We start from the raw sequence: 24,913 nt of genomic DNA on the forward strand, positions 1-24,913 counted from the left end.
TGTTTCTATGTAGGCAAAGTATTGTTCCCTCCAGTGCTAAGTCAAGTGTGTTCTTCGTGACTCTTATATGAGGATGCAGTGGGCATAAGTGTTTTAACTTCTGCTGCTGGTGGCTGACATAGCAATGTTCTTTGCTATTCTTCATATAGTTGGACTCCTCCCCTGAGATTAGTGACTGGTGCACAGTATTCTGTTCTACAGTTTTTTTCTGTCGTCTTCTGGTATTCTCAATTTGCATATATTACACCTTTGGTAGTTGTGCCAGTTGTTAGAAATTCTGGTTTGTTGTTTGTTTTTTCAGTATTTTTTTTTTTTCTCTTTCCAGTTTTGGAGGTTTCTCTTGGGGTATTCTCAAGAGCAGAGATTCTACCTCAGCTGTATCCAATCTGCTAATAAGATAATAAAAAGCATTCCTTATATCTGTTAAGTATTTTTTTGTTTGTTTGTTCTTATTTTGTTTTTGGCCTCTTATACATTTCTTTTTGGTTCTTAGGATATCTGTCTCTCTGCTTACCTTGCCCATCTATTCTTGCATGTTGTTTATTCATTAGAGCCCTTAGAATATTAATCCAGATGTTTAAAATTCCTAGTCTGATAATTCCAACATCCCTGTCGTATCTGGGTCTGCTTTTCATGCTTTCTCTTCAAACTATGTTTTTGTCTTTTAATATGTCTTGTAATTTTTTCTTGACAGCTGAATATGTCAGTGAAAGACCCCTCTCCCCTTGCTAAAGGCTTGTTTAAGTAACCTGATGTCCCCACAGCACCCCCTCTCCCCTTGCTGAAGGCTTGATTGTCCCCATAGCCGGATGGCAACACATACCAGGATGTCTATTGTCTGTGATCACCCGGTCTGTCAAAAGAAAAGACAAATGAGGAATAGAGTGTACCTGGGACTTTCCAGAGTGTTGAGCCAAGGCCCACCAGAACAAACCGTTGTGTCCTTGCCTTAAACCCAGTGCCTGACAATGCTTGATTTAAATTTACCAATCAGATTCCTGTAACCAAGCATCTGCTTCTATAAGACCGCTTCCCGCCACCCCAACCCTTGCCCTATATAATCTGTTCCCCAACCTAGCCCAGCACGCTCAGCCCACAAAGGCTGATGCGTCCGCAGGTGCCTGTGTAACCAATAAACCTCTTGCAACTTGCATCCAGTGGAGGCTTGGTGTCTGCTTCTTGGGTGCGGATCGAGGGTCTTTCAGTCAGCTGTCATAAATAGCCATAGAAAGGCCTTTAGTAATGTGGTGGTGAGGTGGGGGAAGAGACAAAGCATTCTGCAGTGCTCTGATTAGGTCTCAGTCTTTTAGTGAGCCTGTACCTCTGAACCATGAATATCACATGTGCTTCTCATTCCTCCTCACCCCCTTAGGTGGGACAGAATGGACAGAGGAGATTGGTTTTGGGTTGTTTTCCTTTCTCCGTGTGGAAGAGTAGATCTAGCTGGAGTTGGGTATTTCCCTTGCCCACCTCTCTCTCCCCAGTCAGTTTGGTTCTGATAAAATCCAGCTGATTAGGGTTTGGTTAAATAGATTCTCCTGTGGGCAGACCTTGTTAAGAAAAGAGGGGTGTTGGGTATTTCAAAATGGTTCCCTTTTCCTTCCTTTCACAATATTCTGGAGATTTCTCTCTGATATGTAGAGCTCCAGGAGGTAAAGCTCACAAAAGTGGGAGGTTGCCCAATAACTGGGTCCCTCTGGAGTTTTTTTTTTTTAAGATTTGATATATTTATTGGACAGAGAGAGATCACAAGTAAGTAGAGAGTCAGGAAGACAGAGAAGGAGAAAAAAGCTCCCTGCTAAGCAGAGAGCTGGATGTGGGGCTCAATCCCAGGACCCTGAGATCACGACCTGAGCCGAAGGCAGAGAAGCTTTAACCCACTGAGCCACCCAGGCGCCCCTCCTCTGGAGTTTTAATCTCAGGTTTGTCCCTACTGAGCCACTAGCAGCTGATCAGTTATAATTCAGGTTTCTGTACCCTGGCACTGGTTTCCATGGAGGTTTCAGCTCCTGGGTTTCTGCTGAGGTAAGTTGTGATTTTCAGTATTTGCCTATTGATGTCTCCAACTTTATGGATGGCAATTTGCCCTGTAATCTCAGTTCTCTTATACATCTAAGAAATGTTGATTTTATAGTCAATCATTGTTTTCATATTATTAGGGTAGAGTGGCAAGCCTCTTACATGCTAGACTGGAAACCCAAAGGCTTGGCTTGGTTGTCTTTAATCTGGATTTAACTAATGGAACTTGATCCTCATGAAAAGCAGGTAACCCTTCTTACAGAATTAAATTGCTTTTGTTCCTTAACATACATGAGGCTGTTTTGCTTAGAAGTTGTGGACATGAGAGGCATCCAAAAAATCATAGTCTCCTTTCCAGTGTATTCCTATTTGTGGTTAACAGTTTAGCTAGAACTTTCACATGCACATTTGATCCTTGCATCAGTGAGATTGGTTAGGACCTGCATTTTCTTTATCTTACAAAAGAAGGCATTGAAAGATTGATTTGGGCAGTCCTACAACCTTATTTATTCAACTTGAATGTCAGCAATTTCTAGGCAACAACTATATTTTATTTATCTGGATCACCCCACTGCCTAGCAAGTTCCTGGCACATAGTTGGTGTAGTTAAATGATTGATGAATAAGTGAATAAGTAAAGAAGTAAATATGAAATTAGAAAGTAGACTCCTAGCCATTTGCTCATTCCATTTTACTAAGGGGGTTTTAAATTTAAAAATATTTTGAAACTTTATGTCCCTGTCATTAGTATTTACTGTCATAATCTCAAAAGATACCCCTGAGGGATATACAGTGCAGAAACACAATGGCATCAAGTTTTAAATTGCTTTGTAGCTGACTACTACGCATAGAATTCATGCTTAATTTTATCATTTTGTAAAAAAAACTTGACTTCAATAAATGTTTCTATCTTCTTTGCTTAAATTAGATCCAGTTTTAACTTCAACACTTTCTTTCACTGAGTATTCACTTGCCAATTCATTTAAACTTATGTGTAGGCATTACAGGGATGCTACATTGATATCTTGCCCTGACTAAATGGACAGAAAAGGAATATTTATTAGTTGGTATATATGATCACTCTTCATTTTAAATTTCCACAAAGTCATATAAAGTAGTAAGGAAATGTGTGGTACATGTGATGTAAATTTCTATGGATATACAGTAAACTGAGTTCTGAAAATCTGAGATCTATTTTCTTTTAGGTTGTTTATAACTTAGAACTGCTTCTAGTGCCAATCAAAATGAAAACTGCAAATTCATGAACTTGATCTGAGGAGAAGAAAAATCTCTACAGCTGATTTAAGTAAAGGGAGAGTAGAGAAAATGAAATTTATAGAAACTATGTGTTACAGTGCATTATAGTTCCCAAAATTACCTCTCGGTTCTAAGAGAAGGGACAGAAAGAGTGCCTCATTGTTGGTTAATAATATGGAAGGATGTAAAATGAGATTAGAAAAGAAAAGTTTAAGGTCCATACAACAAATATGTGTGAGCTGGAGTGGCATATTTTCTCATCCAAAAACAAAACAAAAAAACACCTGAATAGAAACTTTAATGGAAAACCTTAAACTTTTGGAAAATTAGTCTGTCTGTCAAACTTCATAATATGAATTAGGTAAGAGTTTTTGCTTGCCTCAGGGAGTAAGAGGGCTATTGGTTTTAACTAATGAGATTTCATGGAAATAGATGAATTCAAAAAAGAATAATTGCTCTATATTTTTACCCTTCTTAATGGTTAGGATCAAGACAATCACCTACCCATATATACATGTTTCTCAGTGTAGTACTTTTAAAAAATTTAGAACACTATTAAAAGACTGCACACTCAAAGAAATAAGTACAATTTTTAAAGTGCAGTGCTAAACCCAATGGGCAGTGAGTCACTGTATGTTGGACTGAAGGAGCAATAAGAAAAAGATGAAAGTGTATGAGGATAAGAAAAGAGAAAGAAAAATGGGAGACATTATTATAGTAGCTCTGAAGTTGTTAGTTAATATATTACTGATTTCTAGGTTTAAAGTTTATTAACACTGAAGACCTCCAAAAAGATATAAGGAATATTGTATCAAGTATCCACATATTTATCTACTGGCACAAGAAAATAGCTTGATACGGCTAAATTTCCTTTATAGATCTTTACTGGATGCAGCCAATGTCTCCTCTAGAAGTAGCCTAACATTCTTATTTAGCGCTGTCATGAATTTCTTTACAGTTTTCTATATGTGCATATATCCCTAAGGAATACATAATGTTGTCTTGAATACTTAAATCTTTATATAATTGGTTTCAATGTGTAACTTCATTTCTTTTTTCATCCAACATAGTGTTTGTGAGGTTTATTTATATTCATTCTTTTCGCCTATGGTATGAATATACCAATATTTATTTATTCATTCTCCTGCTATAAACATTTAAATGATTTTTCTTTCTTTCCCTCTTTTTTTTTTACAATGCTATTTTATACATTCTCCCAAGTGATTGTACCAATTCCCAGTCCCAGCAGCGATGTATAAATATTCCTGATGCTTCACTACTTTGCCAATGTTTGATTTTAAGCAACTCTTAAAATTTTTGCCAACTCGATTATGATGAAATGATATTTCATTGTGACCCTAATCTATTTTTTTCTTAATTACTAGTAAAGTAAAACATCATTTCATATGTTTATTAGCCTCTCTTGTGAATTTTCTATGCATCTTGTTCTTTTTTTTTTTTTACTGTTTTTAGGAGTTAAAAATATAACTATCTTTATAGTATACTGTACATAAATATACATGAATATAAAAATTCAATATTTTTCCAATTTTCAGGCTCTTTCCATTATTGTAATATGTCTCAGTGAAAACAATTTTACATTTTAATTCAGTTAACATACAAATACACTCATAACCCAGATTCTTATCCCTGTTAGATTCTGTATGACCTACAGCCCTCAATCTTTAATCTCTTTACTCTCTCCTCTTTTTGCCTTGGCTGTGGCTTTCATTGTCTTGTTTTTGTTTTTTTGTAAGTCTGAAAAATCTATACTCTAAATGAATTCAACTCTTTGTACTCAACATTTACACCGGGGTTCCTGCCTACAGTGGAGAAAAAAAGCACACAACCATGATGGTTGGCTCACTGGAACTCAATCCTTTCACTCTGCTGCTCTCATAGGTAACTATTTCCTGCTTTATTCTTAAATTTAAAATACTCTCTTACCCATCTTCACTCTCAGCTTATGACCTTACTTATTTCACTAAAGACAGAGAAATGATTGAAATAAAGATGCCACATACTTTCTCCATCACAGCCTCCAGGAAACAACTGTGTCCACAGTCCCCACGTAACTCCTATAACCACTTATCTAAAGTCAAACTTTTATTGAATCCGCCCTCCATTTTATCTGCTCAATTATCTTTCTAGCATGTCTCCTCTCTTTCTTTCGTGCACCATAAATTTTGCCTCTTTCCTGGATCATTACTGTCATCGTACAAATAAATTATACTTTTTCATACTTGGGAAAAAACTCTCTGGACTCTACTTCCTCTCCAGCTAGCATCCCCCAGCCCCATTTCTCATCTCCCTTTTATAAGACAGCAACAAAGAAAAGTTGTATGTAATTGCTTCTCCAGTTCTCTACTTTTATTCTGTTTTAAGGTTTTTATTCAGAAAAATTCAAACATACACAAAATTAGAACATGATAATGAAATTTTCTATTCCTATCACCCAGATTTAACAATTATTTGGCATACTACCTACATAACCCTGTTTCTCTCTCTTTTTGTCCTTCATTCTTTAAGCTTAAGTATATAAAAGCATATTCTTTTACTTCTCTAGTCACTTCACCATAATGACTTTCGTCAAGGTCAACTATGACCTCTACATTACTAAGTCCAATGGTCAATTTTCAGTTCCCCTCAGACTTGGCTTATCACTATTTTATAAAGTTAATCATTTGTCTTGTTGGAACGTTTTGTTCACATGCCTTCCAGTGTATCCTTCTTCTCTGGTTTTCCTCTAGTTACACTGGACATTCCTATTCAGTTTCACTTTGTGGTCTCTCTATAAAAGGTGGCCTTGAGATTTAGTTTCTTGACTTCTTTGTTCTTTGCCTAGATTTATGCCTGGGTGACATAGTCTAATCTTCTGAATTTAAGTGCTGCTTAAATAGCTCATGATTTCAGTTATATTTCCAGACCAGTTCTCTTCTATACCTGACTCATATGTTCAACTACCTTCTTGCCAGTATCCCTAAGATATCTAATAGTCATCTCAACTTTGTCCCAAATTGTACTTGCAAGTTTTTTACCTCTTGTCAGAAAATATCATCCTTTATAATCTTTGAAAATAGCATCTCCACTTGCATAGTTTCTCATTGTTTTTCTCCCATAACCAAACCAAAGCATCTAACCTGATGCTTTTGATTCTACTTTTGAACTGGTTTTCAAATCTGAATACTCATAATCTCCACTGTTACCACATTATCATTTCTAATGGCATTGTTATAATATGTGTCTATTGCTCTCCATTTATGGCTTATAATGTTACTCATTCTATAGCAGATAAAGGAATCCTAGAATATGAAGAACATGTCTATTCTATGTATATATAGTTTATAACCTGCATCATGTCACTTTTTAGCTTTAAATGATTTTTATTACTATCAGAGTATAGTCATAACTTATTATGCTTTGCTTTATTTTGTTTCACATATATTGCTTTTTAAATTTTTTAATGAATTGAAAGTTTGTGGCACATTTTCTAGGCACATTTTTCTAGAAAACAGCATTTGCTCACATTCTGGCTTTGGGTCACATTTTTGTAATTTTGGAAATATTTAAAACTTTTTTCCCCCTATATTTGTTATAATGATCTGCAATTAGTAATCTTTGATTTACTTTTATGATTTTTTTTGGAAGCTACAAACCAGGACCATGGAAGATGGTGAACTTAATAAATGTTTTGTGTATGCTAACTGTTCCACTGACCAACTGTTCTCTCATCTCACTCACTCTCCTCAGGCCTCTCTTTTCACTGAGACACAATGATATTGAATGAAGTTAGGCCAATTAATGCTTCTATGAGGTCCTCTAAATGTTTAAGTGAAAGGAAGAGTTGTGTGTCTCTCCTTTTAAATCAAAGGCTAGAAATAAGCCTAATGAGGAGGCATGCCCAAAGCTGAGACAGGTTGAAAGCTAGTCCTCTTGCACCAAATAGTTAGTCAAGTGTAAATGCAAAGAAAAAGTTCTCTCTCTTTTTTTTGTTTTTAAAGATTTTATTTATTTATTTGTTAGAGAGAGTGAGCATAGGCAGGCAGAGGGAGAAGCAGGCTCCCTGCTGAGCAGGGACTAGATCCCAGGACACTAGGATCATGACCTGATCTGAAGGCAGCTGCTTAACCAACTGAGCCACCCAGGGATCCTGCAAAGAAAAAGGTTCTTAAAGGAACTTATACATGCTACTTTAGTGAACACACAAGTGATAAGAGAGTGAAACAATCTTACTGTTGATTTGGAGAAAGTTTGAGTGAACCAGATAGAAGATCAAACCAGCCACAACATTCCCTTAAACCAAAGCTTAATCCAGAGCAAGGCTTTGACTGTCTTAGATTTTATGAAAGCTGAGAGAGGTGAGGATGCTACAGAAGAAAAGTTGGAAGCTAGCAGAGGTGGGCTTACAAATTTTTAAGAAAAGAAGCTATTTCCATAACATAAAATTGCAAGGTGAGGCAGCAAGTGCTGATGTAGAAGCTGCAGCAAGTGATCGAGAAGATCTAACTAAGATTATTAACAGAGGTGGCTACACTAAACAACGGATTTTCAAGGTGGGTCAAACAGTCATATTGGAAGGAGATTGCCATCCAGGACTTTCATAGCTAGAGAGAAGTCAATGTATGGCTTCAAAACGTCATAGGACAGGCTGACTCTCTTGGTAGAGCCTAAAACAACTAGTGACTTTAGCTCATTACCAATGCTCATTACCATTATAAAATGCTCATTACCATTATAAAAGTCCTAGGGAGTCAAGAAATAAACTAAATCTACTGGGCCTGTGCTCTATATATGGAACACTAAAGCCTGGATGACAGCATATCAGTTTACAATATGGTTTACTGAATAATTTAAACTCTGTTACTGTTGAGACCTACTGGTTAAGAAAAAAATTGATTTTTAAAATCTTACTGCTCATTGACAATGTGCCTGGTCACTCAAGATCTCTGGTGGAGATGCATGACAAGATGAATGTTGTTTTCATGCCTACTAACTGTGGCCTATGAATCATGGAGTAATTTTGACTTTCAAATCTTATTATTTAAGAAATAGATTTCATAGCTGGCATAGATATTGATTCCTCAGAAGGATATGGGCAAAGTAAGTTGAAAACCTGGAAAGAAGTCACCATTCTAGATGCCATTAAGAACATTCATGATTCATGGGATGATGTCAAAATATCAACATTAACAAGAGCTTGGAAGAAGTTGATTCTACCATCATAGATGATTTTGAGGGGTTTAAGACTTCAATGGAGAAAGTAATTGAAGATGTGGTAAAAATAGCAAGAAAACTAGAAGAGCAAAGAAAGTGATTTCTTGAGATGGAAACTACTCCAGTTGAAGATATTGTGAAGATTGATGAAATGACAACAGAGGACTTAGAATGTTACAAAAAAACAAGTTGGTAAAGCAGCAGCAGGGTTTTAGAGGATTGACTCCAATTCTGAAAGAAGTTCTACTGTGGGTAACATTCAATCAGGTAACATTGCATGCTACAGGGGAATCACCTGTGAAAGGAAAAGTCAATCAACAAGCTTCACTGTTGTATTGTTTTAGGAAATTGCTGTAGCCACCCCAACCTTCAGCAGCCACCACCCTGATCAGTCAGCAGGATGACAGTATAATGGAAACATAATTTTTATGTGAACTGGGAAACCAAAAAATTAATTTGATTTACTTTATTGAGGTGTTCTGAAACCAAAGCCGCAATACCGAGGTATGCCTGTAAAAGTCAGTCTTTCAAGATACATTTATCCTCCACACCAGAAAACTTTGAGGAGCAAAAGAAGACAATAAAATGGATTAAGAGGATAGGATTTTGAAATATGCTCTTATAAATGGACAAACTGGATGTTAATTTTAATTATTAAATGTTAAATTTTAATTCAACTTGTAAAATAAATACATCCAAGAAATATTTTCACAACTAAAAATGTCTTCCTATCAGTGGTTGTTAAAGCAACATTCAAAACCAAAATAAATTCTTTAAAAATTATCATAACCTGCATAATTATTCTTATACATTTTCACACACTTTAGTCATGGCTTAGCTGTAACTATCTCTAATACTATGTCACTGGTATTTTTAAGTACAAAGAGCTACCATGGCTTTATTAATTTTATTTTTTAAATATTTTTTCAAATATGCCTTGAATATGCATTGTAGGTTAATTTGAAAGTGATGATACTCTCAGTGTGTTCTTGTTTGCAAACTGTCAATAATTTCGAGCTGCCAAAATCTTTAGACCTGAAATATTGGGAAAGGGTTCCATTTGCTGAATACTTCATGTTTTTAATTTCTTGTTTTGATAAAAATATATCAATAGCTAGAGGACTTTTTAAAAAATGTTCAATACCATTTTAGGATCCTTAGCTTTACCGACAAAGCAGTTGTTCAAAGAATCAAACATTTCCAAAATATTATTGATGTGGGCAGCAAAGGATTAAGTTACATACTCTCATGTAGAAATATCTATATTTTTATATGGATTAATTAACATTAAGTTAATCAGGAAAGTTTTGTGGTAAATTAATGTATTTGCATATGTGTGTGTTTGCAAATTTGATAATTATAGCTCTTATTTTTATTTTCAAAACATTGCTATTTGTTTGAATGCAAATGAAAATTATATGTGCACTATACCCAATTTAAGAATCTCTATATTTTCAACTTAGTATGGATGTCGGTACAGTAATGTTGTAAACATTTGTATTTGTTTTAACACTGCGGTGTTAAATTTTCTAACTGGATTAACAAAAAAAGTAATCTACAAGAATGCTAGCTATTTAATACTTGAAAGAATTAACTTGAAAAATCTACAAGAATGCTAGCTATTTAATACTTGAAAAAATTAAGTTTATTTTTGCCCACAGATCATATGAAAAGTTCAAATCATTATTGCAGTTACACTTTTCTGAAGCATCAGATAACACAGATATGAAACTGGAATCTTTTACTTGGTGAAATTCTTTGGCAGCCATCATTCTGTTCTTTGTACTTACACAAGAGAAGTAAGTAATTTACAAGAAACTTGTGATTTAAAAGAAAAGCCACACTTAACGGAGTGACATGTAAATGAAGATTCTGCAGATAACAGGACTACATCATCATCTTGTATGTATTCCTCTTAAGAAAAGACAAACATAAATGTGTAAAGTAGACAGGAAAGTATCTCCAGCAGATTTTTCTTCTGGTTTTCATGTGGTCAATGATCTCATTATGGCCCCCGAGGGGACATGTATTGACATATAGCAATAGGAGCTGTGCCGCGGTACAAATGTTACAAATATTTGTCAATGTGGGCACTTGGGAGATAATACAAGTCTATGAATAATGCCAAAGGAAATTTTACCCTGAGGATCTGGAAGTGTGGCTGCCATTGAATATCATGGTCTTCTATAATGCTGTAATTATGAAAAGAACCATTTTCTTTCATTTGGACTGATGATGAAAAATAAAAGATCATGATTTACGTACTTCCTGGTAACTACAGTTATAGTTAATCCTTATGGCTTGTTGAGTGTGTACCAGGAGCTGTTGAAAATAATTTAGATATGCTCCTACACGTCATTCTTTTTTTTTTTTTTTTAAAGATTTTATTTATTTATTTGACAGAGAGAGATCACAGTAGGAGAGAGGAAGGAAAGAGATCACAGAGAGAGGAAGGGAAGCAGGCCCCCCACTGAGCAGAGAGCCCGATGTGGGACTCGATCCCAGGACCCCGAGATCATGACCCGAGCCAAAGGCAGCGGCCTAACCCACTGAGCCACCCAGGCACCCCCCTACACATCATTCTTAACAATAACCCTCTGAAGTAGGTGTTGTTGGTATTCCAGTTTACAGAGGATGAAACAGACAGAGAAATTAAATAGCATGCAGTGGATTACATGGCAAAAATGTTGAAAATATGTACTAAACCTTGGTACTATGGATTGAATTGTATCCACAGCGTGACTGTATTTGGAGGGACTTTAGGAAGTTATTAAGGTTAAAGGCAGTTGTAGGTTAAGGCCCTAACCTGATGAGATTTATGATGTCCTTATTAGAAGGTAGGAAGTGGGAGGTAACAAAGATCACTTGTGTACTCTCTGCTAGGTGAAGGTGTAGCTAGAAGTTAGATATCTGCAAGCCAGTAAGAACACGCTCCCCAAGAACCTAATTGGTCTGCTCTTCTATCTTAGACTTCAGAAAAAAGAGAAAGACATTTCTGTTAATCCACCCAGGCTATGGTATTTTGTTATGGCAATCTGAGCAAAAATAGTCTACCAGGGAAGTTGGCACCAGAGTCTTTGCCTCTTACTGGTAAAAACTCCAGGCACAAGTGTGACTTATCCAGGTCTTCTTAAACTTGTATTCTGGAGTGCCCAAGGCAACAGAGTGAAATGAGAAAATGAATATTCTCCTATGTGCTTGTTCCTTAGGGCTGCTGTAACAACCTAGCACCAGCTCAGTGGCTTAAAACAACAGAAATTTATTCTTTCATGTTTATGGAGTCTAGAAGTCTGGACTCAAGGTATGCAGGACCCTACTTCCTTTGAAGGCCCTAGGAAAGACTTATTCCTTGTCTTCCAGCTTCTGGTGATCTCAGATGTTCCTAGACTTGTGGCAGAATAATTCTAGTTTCAGCAGGTCTTCACACAGTCTTCCTCCAATGCCTTTCTGGGTGCCCTCACCTCTTCTTTCAAAACATCAGTCATTGGAGGTAGGGCTCACCCTAATGTAGCATGACCTCATTTTAATTTAGTTATATCTGCAAAGTTACTGTTTCAAATAAGGTCCCATTCTCATATTCTAGTTGGACTTGAACTGGGAGGGACACTCGCCAACCTACCATCGTATCTCAAGGAAGCTTAGGTAAAGAATTAAGAACTACTTTCTCTTCTAAGAAACCAGAAAAGGGACAATTTTAAATGAGCCATTCCCCTTTCTTCCTTCCTTCCTCTGGATTTGTTGCTCAGAAGGATTCGGCTGGATTCTATCCTCTTTTCCAGAACAAACAAGAAATTAAATTCTTTCAAATTTCCTGTGTTTTGAAGAAGGGGCTGTGGCTGGAAGAGAACTAATTTGAGAATTAATTTATAATTAGGATCACTCTGGTACGTGTGAATCCCAGAAACTTCTCTTCAGCAAATATAGTGTTGGAAAAGCTGAATGAGCTTTAGGATATAGTCAAATTGAGATTGTAATTAGGGAGTTTTTCTTTTCCTGATAAATATTTAAAACTATAGGTGGTATTTTTAGGAAGTCATCCTGAAAATGTTTCCATCTACATTTTCTCATTGTTGGGTTGAAATAAACACATACACATTGCTGTGAAAGATAGTTTGCACATCACTTACTTATTTTGTTAGTTTCCAAGATTAAATAAGAACAGAGTATAAGAACGTGAATTTAGAACTATTTAAGAATTTAGAGATTTGAAAAAATAAAGGAAGCTTAGAGGCTGAGGGAAAGGTCTGTAATTTATGAACATTGAATTACAGATTTGAACATAAGACCTCAAAATATCCGTGTTGTTTAAGATCTTAAAAGTTGGAATAAAGTGAGGATGGACAAAAGTCACAGTGGCAGACCAAGAAAATCTTGAAGCAAAATGTAGTAAGTTTCTGTGAATGGATGGGGCCATAGGCTATAGGTCTATTCATAGATGATGTTAGGCAATAGCCTTCTTTGAACAACTTGTCCATAAGTTGGGAAGCACTTCCCACTGTAAAGAACCAGGGATTTTCATGAAAGCCCAAAGTCTTCTGGAATAGAGCATAGAAAATTATTAGAAACCTCACTTCTTTTGCCCTGCTGAAGTTTAGCATAGAAAGAAAAAAAAAAACAAGTCTTATCTACTAGGGTTAATCCAGACAATGCCAGAATATTGTAAAGAATAAAAGAAGGCTCTAAGAGGACTCCAGTATGAAGAGAAAGCATGTGGACTAGTCGGGGGGAGGACAGCAATGACTGGCCCACTTGGGGGCTGGTGTGAGGTACAGGGCGGGACATAGCAGATTTAGGAGCCCATTCAGAGTTGGTGTGTCTTCTGAGGAATGGACAGGTGTGTGAGCTGAAAGTTCTTTGCCACTGGAGGGGGTACTATTGCAGGTCCAAGTAGCTTTGTTGTGGTTGATTTCTGATTAAATGGAAGTGAGGAGAACACATCCTTCTCTGGCCTATGAATCCATGGGGACAAAGGCTCCACTGTTAACAATGACACTCTATTTGGGTAGCCAGCTCTAAGGCTGGGGGCAATTGAAACCACTTGGGGGAGTGTGAGACCCCATCAGTTGTGGAGTTGAGCCTTGAACAATGCCATTGGCAACAGGGGAGCTCTGACAAGGATTGATTTATGGACAGAATATAAGCAACTCTAGGAATTTGTAATTTGTAATTCCTAGATTACACAAATGTGGAGAGTGAATTCTAGGAAAATGAAAATGACCTGAAGTGAAGGTATAGCGGCTTCAAGACACTATGATCTAAGCATAACCATAAATGGTGTCTCACTTTTTCCACAAGGCTACCGAGGCATGAGGAATGACAGAACAAACCATGTTGGGGCAGGCCAAAGTGGTTGATCGCTGAGAAGCTGGAGATAAGCTTCCCACATCGGAAATCTGGCTCTATTATTTACTAGTTTGTGAATTTAGAAGGTAAATTAATCTCTCTATGCCTTAGTTCTTTTACTTGCAAAAGGGAGCACAGAAAGGAAGCCTTTTCATTGGGTTGTTGTGAATGTCAAGGTCTCAAATCATTAAGTACGTAAAGCAGAGCCAGGCCCATAGTGTGTGCTATAGATGTATTTAGATAAGAGTCAACCAAGAAAATGGAAGAGAACAAAGAATTGTGATTTTTTTAAAGGATAAAAATAAAATGTGAGAGGCTGAATTTATTAGCGTTTCAGGGACACCATTCATTGACTCTGTGAACACGGATGGCACACCTTCCAAGTGCCAGATGGGATTGCCTGGCTGAGTCCCTAAACCAATAAGTTCCAGCAACAGGTGAACCAAACCAATCAGAGAAGGGTACTGGCATCTGTCGTCTTCTGTTATTCAGAATTGCTACTGAACCTCTGCCCGGACTGATGGCCAGGCTGAATGTTTCCCTACACAGCTAAAAACAGGCAGTCCTCTAGCTGTAAGGAGTGACCCTAAGAGTTCTTTCCCAGGCTCTCCTTTGTGGGTGCTTAGGGCATTGCTAGATATTGAGAAGTAGCAGGGTAGGGGTACTTGAAACTGACTATGTCGGCAGACATGTGTGTGTGTGTGGGGGGGGGGTGCATTAAATAAAGAAACACATGTATAAAGCCTCATTATAGGCACATTGTAGTCTCCTGCTATTAGGATGTCACATTTCTTAAATAATTCCCCTCTGCTGGTTCTCTTAGAAATTCAGCGTTGGTCAAATGCACAGCACCATTAACAGGGCTTTTGGGACGTTGCAAAGCCTAATGGCTCAGCATTCAGGCTCTGGAGACCTACTCTTTGTATCCAAATCCCAGCTCTCCTACTTAGGAGCTGTTTGATGGTGGGCAAAATCTATGCTTCAGGCTCTTCATCTATAGTGGGAATGATAAACATTTCCAGCTTCACAGGTGTGTTATGAAGATTCGATGAGTTAACATGTATGAAACCTCCGAACACTGCTTAGGGCATAATAAATGACCTTAATAGATCTTAAATGCTACTATTAATATCATAGTACAACAAAACACCAGGAAAAAAATGTGGCATCAGGAAAAGTTCACAGAAGACATAACACAAGACTGACAAAGTCAGATTTGCATTTTCTGTAAAGGCTTTGATAGCAGATTCCTTTCCCTACTGATTATCACTATCGATGGCTCCAGGCAGACCATAGGCAGGAAAAGGCTGGAGTAAGGACTGTGGTAGTAGCAGTAATGGAAGTTAAAGCAGAAGGCTCATCAAAGATATATATATATCTATATAGATATATATATAATATAAGATATTATATATTATATATATAATATAAGATATATATATAATATATATATATTATATATATATTCTTTTTTTTTTTTTTTAAGTAGGCTCCATGCCCAACATGGGTCTTGAACTCATGAGCCCAAGATCAAGAGTGTCATTCTCTATTGACTGAGCCAGCCAGGCACCCCAAGGATCTCCTGGATATAGGAGATTTTGAGGTTAGGACAGCCATGTAGGCTTATGTAAAAACCTATCACCTGGTGAGTCTGAAATCCGGTCGTCTTACCATAGCCTCCAGGGTCCTACCTGACCTGTTCACTTGGCTGCCTTGCTCTGCAGCCTCGTTTCTACTTTCCCCACCAACACCCTTCATGGCACTCCACCTTTTTTTGACTCACACGTCCCAAATTTAAAGCTCATTCCAGTCCCAGAATTTTGAACTTGAAATTGCCTTTGCCTGCCATGGTCAGCCTCCGGGCTATCCTTGCAGGGTACTGCCCACTCAGGCCAGGGTTCCCCCAGCCCTTATTGAGAAACCCCCAGCAGAGACCTTCGGCATTTTCAATCTCACCACTTTGCTTTCTTGTCTTCTCTGTATTTATCATTGTGCAAAATTATCTTGTTTATTTGCTTTCTCGTGTAGTGAAAGCATGAATTTTGTCTCAACTGTTATTTTTCTTCTGTCTCTAGAAAAGTGCATGGCATACGGTAGGAAATCAATAACTATTTGTTATGGATGAAAAATATTCTGGCTGCTCAGCGGAAGGGGGTTGGGATTTAGAGGTGAACTATCTTCAGAGCCCACAGTTGAATGGGGCGGACAAAGTCAGGCATGGGTATTTTGGGGCTTTTACCCTTCTAGGATGAAGTTCTCTGTCTATGCACGAGGTTGTTTGGTTTGTCTTAAAAGAGGAGTACAAGCCTGTCATCCTCCAGGTGTAGTTCAGACTGAAATTGGCAGGTTTATGTCTCTCTTTTCTCTGCTTTCCATTTCTATTTAAACATGCAGAACTAAAACAACATTAGTTAAGTAGGTGAAAGGAAAAAAAAAAAAAAGAATTTGGAACTCCTCTCAGTTTTATATGGATTTTTAACATTTTGTTAATGTAGTATTTCAAATTCATGGATAACAGATTGGCTATTCAACAAATGATGCTGAGAAAACTAGTTAGCCTTTGGGGGAAAAGTGTAATGAAAATCCATACCTCACTGAAATCAATTTCAGATAGAGCAATGCATGTAATATTAAAAGGTAAAATTTCGACAACAGTTGAAGAAAATAGAAGCGAATATTTTAGAATCTTTGATAGAGGACAACTTTTCTAGGCAGGACATCAAGGCAAAAGCTGTAAAGAAAGTGGCTGACAGAGTTGCCTAGAAAAACATTAACAGTTTCTGTAAGGAACAATAGATCCCACAAACAAAATTAAGAGACATTTGCAAACTGGAAAAACATGCTTACAAAACAATGTTAATGTATTTAGAGATATATTCTCTCTCTCTCTCTCTCTCTCTCTCACACACACACACACGCACACACACACACAACACTTATAATTCAGTAAGAAACAACCTAACCTTCCTAAGGCAGCTGGTCTTGGCCGCTGAGGAGTCACCTCTCACTCCTTCATTTCATCTTTGCCAGTGTAGTCAAGTTCCCACAAGAGAGGCTAAATTGTCCCCAGAAACATGCTTTGAAGGGTCTCTGCAGCTAGACCAAGAGCACGTGACTCAGTCGCGGTCCGTGGGATCTGAGTTGAGATCCGCTGGGCCTCCCAGGATATGCTTTTCCCTCTAATTAAGAGGCTCAGAATAAAAAAAATACCTTTTTTCTTTTTAACTAGATATGGCTATGTCTGCCTGTGTGCTGAATTTTGCTACATTTGAGGGGTAAGCCAGAAGTTTTAAGTCTAAAGACCAAGCTCATATGCTAGGGAATTCAATTCCATATTTAACTTGAGAAATCAAGTTGAAGCTGGAACTCATGTTTGTTTTGTACTTTATCATTCTTTTAAGTGTCTTTATCATTTTTCTTTTCTAACCTGGAAGCCTAGGCAGGTTACATCTCTCATTAGTCTTTGAAGATTCTTTTTTTTTTTTTTTTTTTTTAAAATCATGAAATAACTATGAATCAGAAGGCTCAGCAAATAAGTCTACTGTTTGTGGCTCTGTTGCCCTCCAGCCCCCGCTCTTTGTACAGTTGGCAGTTTGGCAGTCTCAGGGTTTTCTTTTTTTTTTCTTTTTTTTTTTTTTTTTTAAAAGATTTTATTTATTTATTTGACAGACAGAGATCACAAGTAGGCAGAGAGGCAGGCAGAGAGAGAGAGAGAGAAAGAGGGAAGCAGGCTTCCTGCGGAGCAGAGAGCCCGATGTGGGGCTCAATCCCAGGACCCTGAGATCATGACCCGAGCCGAAGGCAGCAGCCCAAACCACTGAGCCACCCAGGCGCCCCAGTCTCAGGGTTTTCTATCAGGAGATTCACATGGTACCTGTAGTGTTTTAGGCACTGGGAATCCCCAATGCCTAAAACGGCAAATGGCAAAATAAATGCCCATTGTCCTCAACGAGATTGTTGCAGTTAACTTCAAGTACTTCTGACCCCTGTTTTAATCAGCTAAAGAGCCAATGGCCTTTTCCTCAGGCCCATCCATGTTCTGATGATCCATGTTCTCTACAGTGCTGCCGTCCTTTGTCCTTGGGCTGCCCTCCCGGACCTACCGGATGGTTCACAACATCCTCTGGAGTTGCTCTTCTATAATCAGCAAACCCCGCTGTGTCCTCAGTGGACATCTCCATGTTTTCTCCATCTTCTTGTCTTCACTGGTAAGTGCCTCCTTTGTGCACACACCACTTCTGCCCTTCCCTGTTTACTTCCCTCACCCAACATAACTCATGGCCAGGAATGAGGCTTTGGTGACCCTCTTCATCTCCATTATCACCTCTAGCACACGACTCTTCCCCTTTCTGTAAATAACGCTAATCCCCCCCTCCCCCCACAAGCCAGTGTGTTGAGGACTGTATTGCCTAGTTTACTGTCATCACCCCATATACATTTTCAGTGCTCACGCGGTGAACCCTTCAGTGTCTTGGCTTCTCACTGCATTGATTTCTTCAACTCTGTGACATTCTCTTTTCCTCCATTTTAACAGTCCTCTCTAGTGGGCATTCCTAACATCATGTCATCACCTCCAATTTCTTTCCCCCTAGAATCAATCCTTCAAGCCTCACTCTCTTTACTGGGTAGTAAAGCATATTTATTCAACCATCCTTTTTTCAGCTGCTCAGTCCTGTCTGTATCCCGTATGCTTTCCTATCCATTCATGCCTTTATTTTCACAGCTACCTTTCATACCTCATCAACCAGGTTAAATTGCATGATTCATCCTTTCAACAACACCCTTGCTAGTTATCTTATATTTCTTTTCTAGTTTTTTTTTCCCATCACTTTCACATGAATTGTCCCTGTTAAGGCTGATTTAATATTAAAACCTGTTTAATTATTAGGGCCTGCTTAGCCAGAGCGACTCCATTGCCTAGGTAGGCATATTTGGTGTTTACATCCACGGACTTCATTCCAGGAATAAACGCCCCAGTAGTTCCTGGTATCGGTTCCAGGTATCGATTCCGGGAGTAAACACCTTAACAATAGAAGCCAAGTACCTTGGGTTTGCGGTTATGCCCTATAAAACCAGCCTGTGAGATCGGGATGGGGTCTCCCTCTTCGAAGGTGGCCCTGGTTTCTGATGCCTGGCATAAAAATAAAGTTTTACCTTACTTTCAATTTGTATCAGTCTTGCTGCTTTGATAATAGACCCCAACAGTCCCAAATGCAGATCAGCGTGACTGTTAAATATTTTCCTGTTTTCACATCATTAGCCGTTATCTGCTTCTAGTTTTATGCCTTCTCCCTTATCCCTTCCCCAATATTTATTATCCAAATTCTCAACAGAGTTGCCTAAATGTTTTCATTTCCTTCCATCCAGTTTACTCATTAATTTAGTCCTGTCAGGATTCTGACCTCATCCTTCCACCAAAATAGTACATGTTAAGACCGCAAATGACCCTCATCTTCCTAAATTCTTCAGACAATTATCAGTATTTATTTGAACGTTCATGAAGATACTGTGGTTCTGACTCACCCACCTTGAAGTAGCTCTTTTTTCTTGGTTTCCACGCCATAATATGCTTTTTACTTTATTCTTTTCAGATCGCTGTTCTCTGCTCCTTTGTGGGGGTTCCTTCTTCTCTACCCACACACCAAACACTGATGTTGCTAAGGGTCACTCTTACTCTTACGTGATCTCTTCAAAGTTTATACTATAATTTTATACTATATAGCACAACCTATACCATTAATACTTATGGATTAATGTTTGTTCAGTATGCAAATGACTCCAATATATGTCTCTAGATTTACCTATCTCCCAAGTTGCTGACAAGGATATGCAGCTGCTAGTTGAGATATACTTTTGGATGTGGGAAAGGCATCTCAAACCAAATATGTCCAAAACTGAACAAATGATTTTTATCTCTCTCCCCTAGAAAACAAACAAAAATAAGCCCAACACATGTTCTCTGCCAGTGATGCCAACATTTGTCCAGTTGTACGAACTAGAAATCTTCCAAGTTCTGTGCATAATGAAACCCTATTGGTTTCAACTGCCACACAACCTATGATGCCATCATTCCTCTCTGGGAATACTATTCTGATGTCATAACACCCAACACATTTTCCACATAAACCCAATTAGATAAACTCACTGTTTAAATCAATGGCTTTGTCTTACTCTAATTAGAAATATTTTCAGTGGGCGATAATTATATTGTGTGTATATCTGACATCTCCTTTTCAGCCTCATTGTAGACCTGTCCTCCCAAAGAGAAAGAGAGTAGTTAAGATGAACTAAAACATTTGGTGTGAGTAAGTTATAGGATGGCATTGACATTTCCTGAGATGGAGAAGAATGTACAAGGGGCAGGGGCTATTATTATTAGTTTTGTTGTTGTCATTGTTTGTAGTGGTGGAAATGTCAAGAGTTGTTATTTTTGGAATACCTATTAAACATCAAAATGGAGGGACACCTGGGTGGCTCAGGCAGTTAAGTGTCTGCCTACACCTCAGGTCATGATCCCAGGGTCATGGGATCAAGCCCCATGCTGGGATCCCTGGTCAGCAGGAGAGTCTGCTTTTCCCTCCCTGCCCCACCCCCGAGCTCCTGCTCTCTCTCTCTTAAATAAATAAATAATATCTTAATAAAAAAGATAAACAGCAAAATGGAGATGTAGGAAATTTGATAGAGGATTTGGGAAGAAAATGGCACTGGATATAGTATGTTGGGGGTCATTTTATGAAATTACCTATGAAGTGAGTATTAATAGAGAAGAGGCTCAAAAACTGAGCTCTCAGGCAGGGAAAAAATTAGTTTGGATGAGGAGAAGGATCCAGCAGAGGAGGAAAATAAAGAATAGTCAGTGAGATCAGAGAAGAAACAGGAGTGGCGGTGTCTCAGAAGCTACGTGAAGAGAGTGTAATACCTGTACCCAGAGATCCTGATGCCAGTGAATTGAGGACTGGATTTTACATATGTAGGTCATTAATGATCTCTTTAAATACAGTCTCAGGGGAATGGTGGAGGTAGTATCTTTATTAGACGGTTTCAAGAGAAGTGAGAGATGAGGAAGTAAAATAAAAAAAATAGTGAATTTCCACAAAAGGAGATGTATCCATGTTCATCAATATTCATAATAAGACATAGTAGGCTCTCAGTAAACATTTGTTGAAGAAATGAATTAAGAGGATAAAATAAGGGAAGGGAGAGTCTTGATAAAATTATATACATGGATTCAGTTGTTTCTATTTTTTAAATTCCAGTTTTCTTTATATGATAATAATAATAATGCATAGTATATGTTTAATTGTAAAGGAAAATCAACTTTTGATTTGGTTTACAGTTACATGAATTTTAAGACATGTATGGTTTCCACCATTATCAGGGTATAGAATGGTTGCTTTATCTCCAAAAACTCCATCACATTATGACTCTATAGTCACACCCTCCCTCCATCCCTTTCCACTGGCAACCACCAACCCGTTCTCCGTCACTGTTATTTTGCCTGTTAAGAATGTCCTATAAATTGAATCATTGGGTATTTAACCATTTATGACCAGCTTCTCTCACTGAGTCTTTGAGAATCCTCTGCCTTATCACGTGTAACAATGGTTCATATTTATGGCTGAGTAGTACGCCATTGTATGGATTCATTAGTTGAAAAGCTCTTGGGTTATTTCCAGATTTCAATTTGATAGTTAGCAGATAGTTTTTTTTGTATAATAACTTCTATAATATTGTTTCATATGGTATCACTAAGAAGTACCATTATAGGAAAGGATAATTAAAGGAAAGTTTTGTGTTTTATAACTGTTTTATAAAGTTGCATAAAATGACAAGGTTTTTTTTCTCTTAAAAGAAAGGCTATTTTTAAAAATTCTTTTTATTAACATACAATGTATTATTTGCCCCAGGGGTACACGTCTGTGAATCGTCAGGTTTACACACTTCACAGCACTCACCATAGTACATACCCTCCCAATGTCCACAACCCAACCACCCTCTCCCTACCCCCTTTCCCCCCGTAACCCTCAGTTCGTTTTGTGAGATTAAGAGTTTCTTACGGTTCGTCTCCCTCCCGATCCCATCTTGTTTCACTTTTTTCCTTCCCTATCCTCCAAACCCCCCACTCTGCCTCTCAAATTCCTCATTTCAGAGAGATCATATGAAAATTGTCTTTCTCTGATTGACTTATTATGCTGTGCGAAAGAAAGGCTATTTTAATGGGACCTGGGAGGGAGACAAACCATAAGAGACTCTTAATCTCAAGAAACATACTGAGGGCTGCTGGAGTGGAGGAGGGTTGGGAGGGATGGGGTGGCTGTTGGATGGACATTGGGGAGGGTGTGTGCTATGCTGAGGACTGTGAATTGTGTAAGAGTGATGAATCACAGACCTGTACCCCTGAAGCAAATAATACATTATATGTTAATAAAATAAATAAATAAAATTTTTAAAAGGCTATTTTAGATTCTGTCAGTTTGCAGTATGACTATAGCCATTTGTAACATTGTAGGCACAAAATGCTCTTGAGGTTAAGATAGTGTTTTAAGGCCAATATACAGAGACAGCTATAACTATTTTGCATTACAAATGATACCTAAAATAAGTTTCTCTACTTACTTTCAAAACCTGTAAGGCTTTATGTTTGAATACATATGTAATTCTTTTCATATTAAAAAAAAGATGCTTCAACAGATAGCTCGTGTTTATAGCCCTGAAAGCAGTGGGTTGTTTCTTCATGAATCTTCTGTCTTTTTGTAGTTGTAAAAGCCTCTTATTTAATTGTGTTTCATGTACATCTAAAAAGGTGCTAAATATAATGTATGTTGTATTTCATTTATATTTAAACATTATAGAAAACTGTTTTTAAATGTAAAGTTGATACCAGGGATAGAAGGCTTTTGGGATATAGCAAAATAGAGTGGAAATCAATCATTCATCTAATTCTATATAGTATTCCATTGTAATTTTGTTTACAGCTGACATGGAAACAAAGGTGAGGATCAACTTAGGGACCTCCCATTTCCAGAAATGACTGTGGGAGAACTAGAGAAATATGCTATAACTAGAAGACTCAGGAGGGATGCAGAGATGGAACTCAGACATGATCGTTTAGGTTCTTATATTAATGTGCCTTCGTTTTTACCCATAGGATCATAAGTCTAGGCAAAAACACATGACCGCACTCTCACACATGATAGAGATTCGTGATTCCTGGAGATGTGGAATGTTGATACACCCTCTGGGAATTAACCAACAGTGCTTATCTTCTCTTAAACCACTTTGAGTTGGTGATGGCTTGAAGCTCATCTCCTTGCTCTTTATTCACATAATTTGCAGACAGTTCAATCTGTTTTCATGAGGCACTTTAATGGAAGCATAATCCATTTTAATGCACGGCGAAAGCACACCAAGAAAAGCACATGCCCACATTCTTGCTTAGGGCTACCGTATCTTCAGGACATATGTGTGGAGCCACCATTAGTATTTAATAGAAACTGGGCAGGTGCATCAAGAAGATAATATTATAGTACCTGAGAATTGGAAAGAGCTCTATAATATAAGGGTTTTCTTGTGAAATAGACATAAACATGATTGAAATCCTGGTTTAAGAAGAAAAAGCATATTCAATTTAACTGTTTTCTTTGGTGGTATTGACAGAAACAACTTCTTCTTCTCCAACAGCTTTCTTAACTGTGGAAAAAATAAGTGATCTCAGTATAATGTGATATAATATATAAACCCTTGGCCTGTAATTGTCCTATGCAAGTACAAATTGCCATTTGGCTGGAATTTGGAAGGGGGTTAAGGTGGACTAGTTAAAAATTTGCTTTCAGTTGAGGACAAAATAAAAGATTCTTTGGTGAGTCTCTGTGCATATGTCTGTGCATATATGTATGCAATGATTCGATAGCACTTGAAGAGATGGGGGTAAAAAATCAATGATCTAATTCAAATAAGGCATGTTTTATTTTCTAAGTGTTGATTTGCTCAAAGAGACTGACTTTTCACAGTGGTTGGCTTTTTAAAAATTACAACGCATGTTTCATGCCTTTCTTCTTAAATGCCTCTTTCTGGTCTAAGTAAGATAAAAATAATTTATTTTTAAAAACATCCTAATAAACCTGTGATGGATTAAAATGGGGAGATTTTAAAAAATTCTAATTATCTTTCCTCAATTATCATTAAGCTTAACATGATGAGGCTTAGTGGCCTCCATTACATTTTTAAAATCGACTGTCCCAGATCCTCATGCTCAAATTCAATAAGCACTCTTGGTTGGAAGTTGAACTGTATTTCTAATAGATGGCTTCTTTAAATGAAATCTCTAAATAAAAAGGCAAGTTTTCCTCTTTTGCCCTCCAAGGAGGTGGTGGGTGTGGGGTCTGGGCTGGGAGGCCTTGCAAGCTATCATGTCCCACTTAACCGAGAAGGCACAACCTTTCAGAAATCATGTCTTTAGAGACTCCATGCACTTTGTTAGAAGATGTGTTGTTGAATTCAGATAAATTAACACTTGCTTTTACTGAGGATTGTGTTTTTGCATTTTAGTCTGTACTGAGTTCAAGGCAATTAAATTTTTAAAATTCGATTTTCTCTCTTAAACACCATGTATGCTGTTTTGATTGTGTTTCTGTGAGGACCCTTCATTTCTAAAAAGTAAATCCTATTATTTAAATCTCCTTAAATTATACAAGCCCTCGTCATTTATATTGATTATTGTCATTATATTGAAGCTGTCTTTAGTAAACTCTAAATGTATGACTTTAGATGACTTATATTTCCATGATTTTTGAGGTAATTCATCCTGAATATTTATTATATCGTCATATATATATACAATAAACTGAAGTTTTTGTTTTTGATTTATTAATCTCAAGATTTCTAAAAAAAAAAAAAAATGTGTCTATCAGTGGTCCCTGGCTGCCTTAGTAGATAGAGCATGTGACTCTTGATCTCAGAGTCAGCAGCTGGAGCACCATGTTGGGCATGGAGCTTACTTAAAAAAAAAAAAAAAAAAAAGTGTCTATCAAAAACTAAGCTAAATTCTAAGTATAACAAAAAAGAAAAAAAAACATTTCTTT

The 24,913-nt window shown here is 37.5% G+C and overlaps 1 protein-coding gene across 1 annotated transcript in view; it reads left to right on the forward strand.

Moving 5' to 3' along the window:
* Window positions 1-1,773: 1,773 nt before the first annotated feature.
* Window positions 1,774-24,913, forward strand: part of LOC309842461 (uncharacterized protein) — a 98,652-nt gene continuing 75,512 nt past the window's right edge. Inside the window, exons 1-2 of the mRNA XM_082686685.1 lie at window positions 1,774-2,025; window positions 17,895-18,040. Of these exons, the coding sequence (XP_082542811.1) occupies window positions 18,012-18,040 (29 nt within the window). The 5' untranslated portion in view covers window positions 1,774-2,025; window positions 17,895-18,011. The remainder of the gene's footprint in view (window positions 2,026-17,894; window positions 18,041-24,913) is intronic.

The sequence above is a fragment of the Mustela nivalis genome (genome assembly GCF_964662115.1).
Source record: "Mustela nivalis genome assembly, chromosome: 10".
Taxonomy (NCBI): Eukaryota; Metazoa; Chordata; class Mammalia; order Carnivora; family Mustelidae; genus Mustela; species Mustela nivalis.